This window comes from Pistacia vera, unplaced genomic scaffold (genome assembly GCF_008641045.1).
Source record: "Pistacia vera cultivar Batoury unplaced genomic scaffold, PisVer_v2 Contig1238, whole genome shotgun sequence".
Classification (NCBI taxonomy): Eukaryota; Viridiplantae; Streptophyta; class Magnoliopsida; order Sapindales; family Anacardiaceae; genus Pistacia; species Pistacia vera.
In genome coordinates this window covers 36058-49781 of record NW_022195291.1, presented here as the reverse complement: position 1 = coordinate 49781, position 13724 = coordinate 36058, and the positions used below count along the sequence as shown (strand labels likewise).

General features: G+C 32.7%; 1 protein-coding gene across 1 annotated transcript; it reads left to right on the top strand.

Annotated features, from left to right (window-relative positions):
- Window positions 1–371: 371 nt before the first annotated feature.
- Window positions 372–5089, top strand: LOC116117713 (ankyrin repeat-containing protein ITN1-like). Its single transcript, XM_031403724.1, has 4 exons — window positions 372–474; window positions 1685–2197; window positions 3931–4355; window positions 4439–5089. Exons 1-4 carry the CDS (start codon window positions 372–374, stop codon window positions 5087–5089), a joined length of 1692 nt encoding a protein of 563 aa, XP_031259584.1.
- The last annotated feature ends 8635 nt before the right edge of the window (window positions 5090–13724 follow it).

The following is a 13724-nucleotide window of genomic DNA, read 5'->3' as shown; positions in this document are numbered from 1 at the left end:
ATACTTAATTGTGTTATATCTTGAAATGGGTTGTACAATCAATATTAGAAAATGACTACCAATTTTCAGTTGAGTAATTGGTCGATACATGCCACCAGAGAAAATTGTTATGCATAATCACCTTATCTTTGGAAGTCTATATAAGCTAGCAACTTCAGTCTTTCGCTGAACTACGTAGGCTTTTCATCCGCATTTCTCCTTTAAAAGCTGAAGATATATAGCAAGCCATACTCCAAAAGAGGTAAGCTTTCAAAACCACTTCTTCAATGTAATTTGAAAGCCTCTTTTCATCTGAAGATATGTAGTCTTATAATTTAAATTAAACTTAGATCTAAATATGTTTAAAATTCCTTGCAGAGTTTACAGGAAAAATGTCTACTGATAACGAGAGGATTCACATAGAGGAAAACTATTTGTTACATGAATATGGGGTTGAACTTCAGAATATGGCATCCCCTCCTCATGACAAAGTTGGTAAGATTTCATGGTATCTTGTAAATTGTTTATCATTTTATTTTATATTTTTAAAGATGCATTATTTTTATCGGAATAAATATTAATGTTGAATCTCCATCTACACACTTAAGCTTTAAACAGCTTTAATGATTATTTAGAGAAGCTTCCTCCATCCTAGATTGAAGGTGTAATGATATACACGCATAAAAATACTCTATATTCCAATTTATTAAGTACACACCATTTAAATTTTAACTAAGATGTTTTTTTTTTTTTTTAATTAATTATCAACAAAATTTTCATCAAATAATTTTGTGTAATTTAGAAGTAAACCTCGTTTCTAAATAAATCTTATTAAAAAATATTATAGTTCCTATACAACCCAAATCATTCCATGGTTATCGCTTTCCTTTTTTGTTTCAACAAACATAATTCTTCTTACTTCATTCCCACCTTCTCTTGGTATTTATAATCAACGAATTATTTCTTACACTCTTTATCCTAATAGGAAACCGCATAGATACATATAATATAAATATTTAGATTATCACATATACAAATAAATCATACACTAAATAAAGAAACACGACAATTTAAAGTGCTTCAACACAAGTTCTTTATATATCTACGTACATCAACACTATCTTCTTTGAATAACCCTTTCCTGAACACATACAAACCTTCAAAAAAATGTCTAAATAAAATGAACCAAAATATAACAAACACTCTCAAGACCACAAGTTTCTCTACACTCATTCTTTTTATTTCCAAACATAGTATGCCTTCGTGGCACTATCTTACCAAATTCTTTTGTTTTAGTGGTGAGACTATCCAATAAAATAGTCCAAAACAATTATATAAGAGCCTAAGATTTATCTCAAAATTTTGACTAATGTAGTAGGAAGGATACAACAGTTGCTTAAAAAAATCAGCCATCAAAGTTTAACTTTTGCTAACTGTAATGTTTTTTCGTTTAATTTAAATCCTTAGATTTAATGTGGATATTTTGATGGACCCTTAGATCTCAATGTTGATATGGCATCCTTTTTTTGGGATAAATTTATGTATGGGCCGCTTTTTCTCAAGTAAATAAAGCTTTGTATTTCATTAGAATTAATTTAATATAATTTTCTTAGGTTACTCACGGTTACAGCCAAAAACTTCAAGAAGTATGTGTATCTTTAGCAAAAATATTATGCATAAACTTAGTATATTTTCTACTTGACAGAGAAGAGGAATAAACGCTTCAAACTGTACCTGGCTGCACTAGATGGTGATTGGGACACATTTCAAAGATTAATTAACCTGAATCCTGAAATAAATAGAAAAACTAAGCTATCAGAGGGAGGGGACACAGCTCTCCATCTTGCAGCTGGAGCAAGGCGCACTAGTTTTGTTAAAAAGCTGCTTCAATTTATGCAAAAGGAGGATTTATCCATAAGAAATAATGCTGGCAACACGGCCTTTTTTCTTGCTGTTGCGTCAGGAACGGTTGAAATCGCCAAGGCTATGATAGAGAAGAATGAAGATCTCATAAAGAACCGTGAGAATAGTATGATGGAGAGGAATGAAGACTTCGTAAAGAGCCGATGTGATAGTTGCATTTTACCGCTTCACCAAGCAACTCTGATGGGAAACAAAGAGATGATAGAATACCTTTATGAAACCACTGGAGATAAGTTATTAGATGATAATAATCGCTTTGAATTGGTTGTCAATCTGATATACCATGGTTTGTATGGTAAGTTTTATTATTTATATTCGGGCTAATTAGATGACTTTTAAAAACCTAGGTCATACTTAAAGGTCAATTTTCCAAAGTGGATTGTATTTTACCTCTAGTAGACAAATGATTAGGATCTAATTAACAAAAGAATCACTTTATATTTTCAGGCTCTATGATATTAGGAGACACATTAGCAACACCATATATCATATATTTGCTGTAAAGATGATGAGATGGAAAAGAAAAAACACACAAAAAAAAATATAATAATAATAATTATTATATTTTTCATAATACAATTCAGGTTTGATAACAACAAATTTAAAAAAAAAATAATAAGTAATGTATATTCAAGTAGTGCCATTAAATACAATTGCATTGCTTCTTTAGTTGCCATTAAATTATATAGAGTTCAATCTAAGTTATTGATAGTGTTGATTGTTGTTTTTTTCTTAGATGTTGCGGGATTTGGCAAAGGGGCACCCACAAATAGCTCATATACGTGATAAAAAGGACATGACAGTATTGCACCACTTGGCACGATTACATGTACCGAGACGTACTTCGATTTGAGCTTGAGTAGACTTTTCAGGAAATCAGTGATCCACCTATGTTGTTTCCTTATCATTAACACCTTTGCCTTCATCAGGAATTTTTTTTTTTTTTTTTTTTTTTTTTTTTTTTTTTTTTGTGGCGTGTGTGTGTTGATCACAAAATTATATAGTAACCTTAAAATAATATTTAAAGAAGTTTTTTAATGAAAAAGATTAATTTGAATTTTTTAGTTGTTAAGAAAATATTTGTATTTACATTTAACATGTTTTTTTTTTTTAATTTTTCCTTCTAAAGCAATAATTTATGAAATTTTTTATTATTTTTTTGCAATATATAAATTATGAAAAGCAATTGTATGTAAGAACAAAGGTGCTTTGTGTGGTTTCAAAGCAGATAATGAAGTGAAAAGAGAGGTGATAAATAAATGTCATTCAGTGTTGGGGAGAGGAAAGAGCCCATGAGCTTGAGGGATCGGCTAAATGAGAGGCGTTGGATTGATCGGGCTGAGGGCATATGGAAAGTGAATTGTGGGTATTATTTGATTGTTGCTTTCTTAATTTTTTTACTTAACTTTGTAGTGCTGGGATGACGAGGTTTTTATTTATTTTTATCAAATATGGTATTAAAACAGTGAAAATTAAGATATTTCTGGGTTCACTACTAGAATAATTAACCCTTTATAATCACTGAAAATGAAAATTCTTATTTGCAACTTAAAATTTAGATTTAAAATCTAATGTTAAATTCTAGTTAAAAAGTTAATAAAACAAATAATTCTTGATATGTAAATAAAAAATTAAGGTAATAAATTATATATCAACGTCACACAAAATAAAATTGAGTTGAAATTTTGGCATTTTATTGGGGATTTATAGTAGTAATCTAATTAAATTTTGTTTACCTTTTGGGTAACCTTTTATTAGAAATGTGTCATAATCTTCTATTCTTTTATCAATTTAGAATTATGTGATAATTAATTACCTTATTCTCTATTGAGATCTCACATCGACATCTCACACCTACCAAATATGGTACTTAAGGCTAGGGGCGTTCCCACTTATCTGACAGGTTTTTTGGGCTTCAAAGTTTAAGTATCACACTTAGTGGGTGTGAGATCCCGATGTGGGATACTAACATTCTCAAATTTTCTGTTTAGAACTAATGTTGGCTTAACTAAACTTTTGCTGTTTCAGTTAGAGGTGAAGAGATTCCCGATTCAGCTTTTGAGCTAGTCAAATGCCTTTGGAAAGAAGTTATGCATTTGGATGACTCCCAGATTTTGAAAATTATTAGAAAGCCTTGGTCGCTAATATTCGAGGCTGCAAAACAAGGAAACCTTCGGTTTCTAGACATAATTTTCCATGAATATCCTGATCTGATGTTTGAAGTTGATGAAAATAATTACACCATATTTCATTATGCTGTTATGTATCGTCACTATAACATTTTCAAAATTATTTACACCATAGGTCCGTTGAAAAATTTGGTAGTTAAGAAAATAGATAAGAAAGGGAACAACATCTTGCATTTGGCTGCAGAGTTGCCTAAACAAGATACACCTGGTGCTGAATCAACTGCAACACATTTCAAAATGTCTATCGAGATGCGATGGTTTGAGGTGAATATTAATTAACTCCCCTCTTTCTTTTGAAAAAATAATATTTCTCTCCATTGATTGATTGATAAATCATAATATTGTAGAGAGTGAAGAGAATTTTGCATCCAATGGATGCTGAAGCTGAAAATAATAAAGGGAAAACTGCTAAAGCTATATTCACTGAACAACACAGAGAGTTAAGAAAGGAAGCCGAGAAATGGACTAAGGACATTGCAAATGCAAACATCATGGGGGCAATACTTATTGCCACCGTGGTTTTCGCTGCAACTTTCACAATACCAGGTGGCACTAATGAAGAAACAGGGACTCCACATTTTGTTCGAAGAGCTTCCTTCATAGTTTTTGCAATATCAGATACTATAGCATTACTATTGTCTTGTTTCTCCATACTAATGCTCATAACCGTTATCTCTTCCCGATGTGAAGAAGTAGATTTCCTTTGGCGGGTGCCTTTTGATTTGGCTTGGGGGTTAGCCTTACTTCTTTTCTCAGTAGAAGCAATGGTGGTAGCATTTTGTGCAACTATGTTCATTGTCTTCAAAGATGGGATGTTATGGATTCCTATTCTTGTTGTAGTAATGTCCTCTTTCACAATCTACAAGTTCCGCGATAGAACTTGGGCTCGCTTTGGAGATGTAATGCATATTGCCATTATACCAGGTGAGAGTTTTTTAAAAGAAGAGAAACAACTCACAATATTAGAAAAAATCATAGCACCAATATGTACAATGTGAGTATTTTTAATTTTATATCAATGTAATACAATAAACGAGTTAATCATTGTTTTACTACTAATTATTTATTTTAGAATGAGTTTACAATAAACAAATCCTACTTTTCTTTTTTTCACATTTAGTTTAGTCTTGATATCTTCTTTAACTAATAATGTGTACTATTGAACATCAAACTCCTTCTCAAGATGCATGCCAAGGATATAAATTTGAAATTCAATAACGAGACACAAGTTACCAAATGATAATTCCAAGAACTTTGGGATACAAAAGAATTCTTTGCAACATAATTAAACAACAATAAGTGTTAAATTGAAGTATTATTTCAAAATTCACAATCACAATTACAAGGATAAAGTATTTTATTAATTTTATTCAAGAATTTAACAATATAAATAAAATTATAAAATTGTTTTCTTAAATATTTATAGAACCTAAAAATAACATGTGTTGATGCAAGAAATCACAACAAAGAGAGGTATGTGATTGATAGTGTTAGAATCACGTCGGATGTTTATGTAATCCTAATGAATCAACGATGGGACGAAACGATTTATTTGATTATAGGGGTGAGTGGTTCCGGGTACCTTGCACTTTTTGGAGGAATCAGAATCGAAACTGACCAATTCCAAAGATTTGGAACTGGAACCCAGTTCTTAGGTTCCCAGAACCGGAACTGTAGGTTCCGATTCCTTACCCGGGTACCCTATAAAATTTTAACTTTCCCCTATTAATTTAAAAAATGACAAATAAAATTTAAAAATTACAAATACACCCCTAAAAAATTATCATTTGTGTCCAATCACAGTTATAGATCCTTGGAAATATATATATTAAATTTTACATCAAAGTATAGTTGTGGAATTAATTTTGGGAATTAAATTTTATAGTTAACTTTATTATCCAAAAATACAAATATTATATAATATTATAATTACTAGAGTAAAACTGAAGTTTTTGAAATTGCCCATAAGTTAATTAAATATCTAATCATTTAATTAAATAATGTACTAATGTTCATCAATTTATCATATATAATTACTAATTTACTATAGATATGTGATAAGTTGCACAATTTGAGTGTTTTTAGGGTTGTTTTGATGTTAGTTTAGTTAACTTCTCATTTGTTTCCTTTGTTTTGATGTTTGTTTTTGTTAAGTTTGAGATATGAATGGTTACCTATTGATTTGGATAACTTTTGTGTTTTTTTTAGGCTTTGATTTAGTATATTGGAGTATTGGAATGAAATTGGGACTTAAAGCTTGAAGAAGTTGAGATTACCTAACATTCTTGAAGGCCATGGCCATGCCTTGGTGGTTCACCATGGCCATGGTGGTGGAACAAAGAAAAAACGAATAGACCAGGAAACACCATGGCCTAGGCTGTGGTGACTTAAATTTGGCCACGGCCAGGGTTGTGGCGGAAGCTATTAGCGCGTTTTTTATCAGTTTTTCTTTTCTTTTTCACTTAGGACTCTTTTGGGTATTTAAGTATAATTGGGATAAGTTGTCAAGGGACAAATTTTGCATATTTTTGAGAGGAGAAGACGCATTATGGGGGCTTGAAGACTGAAGATCAAATTTAAGAGTTTGATTTTTATTTCTTTTCAAGTCTGAATATGTTTTCCTTCCTCTCTATTTATTTCTTTGTTCTTAAGATGGAATAAATCTCTTTTGTTAGGAGAGGATGAAACCCTAATAATGTTTTGAACAATTTTTATTCTTAATACCAGATTTATGTTTATGAAATTGTGCAAGAGTTTAGGTTTAATGCTTTATGAATGTTGGATTGATTCAATTACCTTGATGATGTTTCGAATAGAGAAGTTAGGGTTTATTGCTTAATTCATATTCATAATTGTTTTATGGGAATAACATTGCACAACATATTAAAACTAGAAGTAATCGAATAGAGATTCTAGGATTAATTTGTGGTCCATCTAATTGATAACCGAATAGGGCGAATTAGTCGTAAGGGATTGATGAATTCATGCTTCTTAATTTTAGAGTAACCAAATAGGGATCTGTATTAAGTTGAATATTATGCCTGAATAAGGATAATTGGCTTTAAAAGAATCCTACCAATTCATAGCACAAACGAGCATTAAGAGTAGTTGTCAAGCATAATTAGGGGGAAATATGTACCCTAACTTCATTAATACTGCAAAGTTCTTCACACTGTTTACTTGTTTAATTGAGTTATTTTTAATCCGTTGCTTTTACACTCTAAGATTTCGTTTTCTCAAATAACGTGTAGGCAGTTTTAAGTAATTACAAATATTCACTTTGCTCTCTGTGGGACGATACTCAAACTCATCACTTTATTACTTAAACATGACTAGTGCACTTGCTAAGGTTGATTTAGTTGCGTCAATATGCTTATAACTTGATAATTGAAGTAAATATTATTTGGTCAAATATACTATTTTTGACACGACATGTCCCGACTCTCCTTATCTCATAGGCTTCGGGTGCACCCATGAGACTCGGGTGACCGAGACGTGTCATGTGAGAAAACTATGAAATCTGTTTATGAATTAAAGCATTAGAAAACTCTTCTAACTAAAACATTTATAAGCACTCTTTTTTGTTTCTCACAAATAAATATAAAATCATTTGCAAATAAATAAATGCAACTGAATTTCTACAAAATGAAACATATGGTATCAGATTTTTCCATATCTTTTACAATCCAAGACATGAAATAAATATATGATGAAGAAACATAAACTTTGTAACAGAAAATAAAACACAACTATGGCACATATGATAAAATGAAGGGTGTGTTTGTTTTGTTATTTTGGGTAGAATTTTTGAAATAGTATTTTTGAGTGGAGTTGGGTTATTATTACGAAAATAGGATATGAACAAAATGTGTTTGGTAGAGTATTTTGACTTTGTTATTTGAGTTGAATAAATTGTTGAATATTTGGTTGGTATATTTTTTTATAAATGATTTATTGATACAATATTTTGGTGCATTTTATTAAAATAATTTATTATTATAACCTGAAAACTTATCAATTTGCATTTTAATAATATTAAGCATTTGATTGGTAATAACGTAACTACTAAATTAAATACAAATTTCCTATATTAATTTTAAGTACTAATCCAACTTTTTAGAAACAATACATTAATATATATATATAACTATATAACAAAGCTACTAATTATCAACCCTTAGAATCGTTTGTATACCTATACTCCATTAACAACTAAAGAATAACGAAGGAAAAGAGAAAAATGGTTGCAGATGCCAGGTGGAAGAGAGGGTTGTAGCGGTGGTTGGAAGAAGACAGACTGAAGAAATAAAGAAGAAGAAGAAGAAAGAAATAAAGTAGAAAGAAGGAAAAGAGAAAAAAACTTGCAGATGGCAGGTGGAAAAGAGAGTTGTCGCAGCGGTTGGAAGAAAATAGACTGAAGAAATAAAGAAGAAGAAGAAAGAATGAAAAGATTAAAATAAAACTAGTAAATGGCAGGCCCCACAAACCAAACGGTCAAAAAATATGTCAAGAATCAAATTTTTGGGATACATTTTCCTGAGTAATGAAACAAATGCACATTCTGAAAATTAGAGCTCAAATAGTATCATAAATAGTAAACGCACCCGAAGTCGTGTGGCCCAACCTTGAGTGGGATTCAGTCCTTTGCACCATGTCCTTCTTGACTTAGCAAGGGGGAAAGAAAAACATTTAAAATGAGGAGTGAGAGAAAACACAGAGAGTTAAGAAAGGAAGTTGAGAAATGGACTAAGGACATTACAAATGCAAACATCATGGGGACAATACATATTACCACCATGGTTTTCACTACAGCTTGCACAATACCAGGTAGCACTAATGAAGAAACAGGGACTCCACATTTTGTTCGAAGAGCTTCCTTCATAGTTTTTGCAATATCAGATACTATAGCATTACTATTGTCCTGTTTCTCTATACTAATGCTCATAATTGTTCTCTTCCCATTGTGAAAAAGTAGATTTTCTTTCATGGATGCCTTTTGAGTTGGCTTGGGGATTAATCTTACTTCTTTTCTCAGTAGAAGCAATGGTGGTGCGTTTTGTGCAACTATGGTCGTTGTCTTCAAAGATGGGATGTTATGGATTCCTATTCTTGTTGCGGTAATGTCTTTTTTCACAATCTACAAGCCTCGACAGAATTTGGATTGGCTTTGGAGATGTAATGCATATTGCCCTTATACTAGGTGAGAGTTTTTTAAAAGAAGAGAAACAACTCATGATATCGCAAAAAATCATAGCAGCATTATTTTATGAAATATGAGTACTTATGTTTTAGCCCTCATTTTTTGTATCAATGTAATACGATAAACGAGTCACTCGTTGTTTTACTGTTATTATTTATTGTAGGGTGATTTTACAATAATTATTTTTGGTTTTTCTTAAAAACAAAAAACTGAAATAAGGGACCCAATTACAAGTTTTATTTGACATGAACTTATTTCGTAAAAAAGTATTAGCGTTAATTCCTTATAACCAATGTTTAACACTCATCTTTGTGGCCATTTATCTAACGGAATATTAATTTTGTAGGATTAGAACCATATCTTACAAGTAAGAGTGGTTGTTCTTACATTGAATGCTACTAATAATATACCTTTTATAAGTCTTTTTGAAAAAGAAAAACAAAAAGAAATGAAAAGAAAATACAACAGAATATTTTTATGAAATCTTCAATTCTATAAATAAATATAAGAGTGGCATTTATAGTAGGATGAAATACAAATTATATAAAAAAATAAAATTAATATTTAAGTGAATAAATCTTATCAATTATAATAGTATCTTTATAGCATAATAACAATTATTAAAAGATAAAATCCTTATCAATTAAATAAAATTATAAAATCCTTTTTTCTATATATTTTTAGAACCTAAAAATAATATGTGTGTGAATTTATTGTGAATTTAATGTGTCTCACATGGGAATTTAATTAGACATAATGTTTTTCCTTAGAGGTCTTTCTTTATGAGTCAACACACGTATATACTATATACAAATGTTAGGGTCTAAAACATTTTGGTCCATATGGACATCTTAATCTTTTACTTTCAAAATCATCCTTGAAACTCACAAACGTTACTATGAAAATTAACAGACAAAGGGTATATTCATCTTTTTAGAGCTGAAAAATAAAATATTATTATTTAAAAATAAATAATATCTCTCTCTCTCTCTCTCTTAAATCTCAACGGCAAAAACGTGGCAGCCATGTGTAACAAATCCCACATTGGAAGCGTATTGGAGAGGTCTTGGGCTTATAAATGGGGGGAGTCCCTCCACCTAATAGGTTAGCCTTTTGGGTGTGAAACTCCCAGCCCGTGACAAGTGGTATCAGAGCAAACCCAATCCGTCTTTCGATGTCCTGCCAAGCGCCCACGCAGGGGCGTCCACATGTGATTGTGGGTCCACACGAGAGTGAGGTGGACGGGTAGGCAGGAGGCCCCACCTGTGACGAGGGCGTCACAGGATTGGGTGGGGGAGAATGTAACAAATCCCACATTGGAAGCGTATTGGAGAGGTCTTGGGCTTATAAATGGGGGGAGTCCCTCCACCTAATAGGTTACCCTTTTGGGTGTGAAACTCCCAGCCCGTGACACATGGCATCCCTCTCGCCAGGCCATCACTCCCCACTGAAAACGGCATCACAAGTCACAACTAATAAACTTAACCCTTTAGGGCCAACAGCTTCACAAAATTCTAAATTTACAATGTTTTGTAAAGTGAAAAAAAAAATCTCAATCACCAAATCCCAGCAAAGAAGGGTCGGGTGTGGTGGAGATGCGATGGCAGTGGAGTGAAATGGAATGAGAGCTTGAAATCAAAAGAAAAACAGCTAAGAAAAGTGCTGAGAAAGTGCGAGAAAATGTGAGAAAACGAGAGAAAAATACTGAATATCTGTGTGTGAGAAATATTATTTAATGAATTCTGTTACACAGTTTGTTAAAATACAAACTGACCTCAGTCAACAAGTCAACTGGTTAGTCTAACTGAAATTACAGATTTATCTTAGTCTAATTGAAATTACAGATTTATCCTTCAAGGATTAAAAACATTAATAACAAAACCCATATTCTAACATCCCGTTGTAAACAGGACCTCCATTGAATCCTCAAATGCACTATCAAAAACCATATTCTAACATTCCCTTGTAAACTCAACTTCCATAGAAAACTCTCTAGTCACAATGATCAACAACCCAAGTTTATTTATTCAGCAAACCAAAGCAATCAGCAACACTCATCCTGTAGCATAATAGCATCAAACTCTCCAGCCGCAATAATCATCAGCCCAATGTGATTTATCCAGCAAACCAGAAAAATCAGCAACTTTAGTTCTATTTTACTTATTCACCAATCTAGAACACTCAGCAACATTCGTTCAATAGTTTACCAAAAAAAAAAATTCAGCTCATGCTGTAGCACCATATTCATCCAAAAACAGAACATAAGCATAATAGCACCAATCAGCAGCTTCTCAAACTCAGAACACCAACAACCATACTCATCCAAAAAAAAAAAATTCTACCATAAACATATCAACCACTCTCCTCCAGTCAAAACACAAACAACAACAGCATACATTCTCCAATATAATAGAGTAATCAACCACTCACCTCCAGTCAAAACACCAACAACAACAGCATACATTCTCCAATACAACAGAATAAAAACAACATCAGTCAACTGCACCAATCAGCAACACCAACACTCTCATTTAGCATTAAAAAAAAAAAAAAAAAAAAAAAAAAAAAAAAAACTTGCTCAACCAGAAACATATCAATTACTCTCCTCCAGTCAAAGCACAAACAACACCAATATACATTTTTCAGTATAACAAAGGAACAAACACCACCTCCAGTCAGAACATCAACCCATTCATTTAGCATAACAACAACAATTTATATATCAGATACTGCTCAACTAGAAACATATCAACCTCAGTGAATCAGCAAAATTATTCAACTCATTTAGCAGGTATATCAGTAGGTGACTTTGAAACATCAGCAGGTGATTTTGAAAAAGAGACAGGAGCAGCTCGAATGGTGAGATTATCCCTCAAATTTTCAAACCTGGAAGTGGGAAGTGCTTTAGTAAATATATCAGCCTTCTGATATTCAGTAGACACATACTAAACTTTAAGTTTATTGGTTGTAACTTGTTCCTTCACATAGTGAGCATCAAACTCAATATGTTTAGTTCTTCCATGAAAGACAGGATTTGAAGCTAATGATCCTGCACTTTGATTGTCACACCATATAACTGGAACTTCACTAAGTGGTAGACCAATTTCAGTAAATAGGCTATAGAACCAAGTTATTTCAGTAGCTCCTTGGACCAATGCTCTATACTCAGCTTCAGTGGAGGATAAAGAGACCACTTTATGTTTTCGAGAAGTCCACTGTAGTAAATTATTGCCCAAGAAAACACAACACCCACTGGCCGATCTCCTGTCATGAAGACTGTTGGCCCAATCAACATCCGTAAAGCATTCTAGATTAAATCTCTATGTTTTGCTAAAAAGGAGACCAAAATTCAAGGTGCCTTTAATGTATCGGAGCAGTCTCTTGCAGGCTTGCCAATGCATTTGGGTGGGAGCCTTTAAAAATTGGCTCAATTTGTTCACTGCAAGGATATATCTGGCCTGGACAAAGTCAGATACTGGAGAGCACCAATAGTGCTCCTGTATAGGGCTGGATTTTCATAGGACTCACTATCATCCAAGGAGAGTTTAGCACCAACCGACATAGGTGTAGAACATGGATTGCAGTCAATCATATTCGTCTTAACTAAGAGATCCTTAGCATACTTTGCTTGACTCATATGGAGGCCAAATTCATCCCGAGAAACTTCAAAACCAAGAAAGCATTTTAAAGACCCTAATGTTTTCAAGGCAAACTGAGTATTCAGGTAGTGAACAGTTTCTTGAACCAATTGAGGATTATTACCGGTAAGTAGAATGTCATCCACATAGACTAACACGTACATAATGGTGTTCTTATTTTGGTAAATAAACGGACTAGGATTAGCAATGGAATGAACAAAACCCCATTCAATAAAAGCCTTTTTCAACTTATCAAACCAGGCCTTAGGGGCCTGTTTAAGACCATATAAAGTCTTGGTCAAACGACATACATGATGTGGAAACTTTGAGCTAGCAAACCCTTTAGGCTGAACCATATACACTTGCTCCGTAAGATCACCATTTAGGAATGCATTATTGACATCTACTTGTTGAATATCCCAACCATAACTCACAGCCAAACTCATGATTACTCTAATGGTAGGGGATTTTACAACAGGACTAAAGGTTTTTAGGTAATCAATCTCGGGTGTTTGCTGAAACCCTTTAGCTACCAACCTTGCTTTAAACCTCTGAATAGTGCCATCAGGATTCTATTTAACCTTAAAAACCCACTTACAACCGACAGTATGCATATCTGAAATGGCTGGAATTAATTCCCAAGTATGGTTAGCCATCAAGGCATCAAATTTGGCTTGCATTGCAGCTTTCCAAGATGGATGGGAAAGGGCCTCTGTAACTGTAGTTGGTTCCTTAGAATCCAGACAAGAGGAGGTGACTAAAGTTGTGTTATGTGCCCTAGCTTTGGATTTAGTG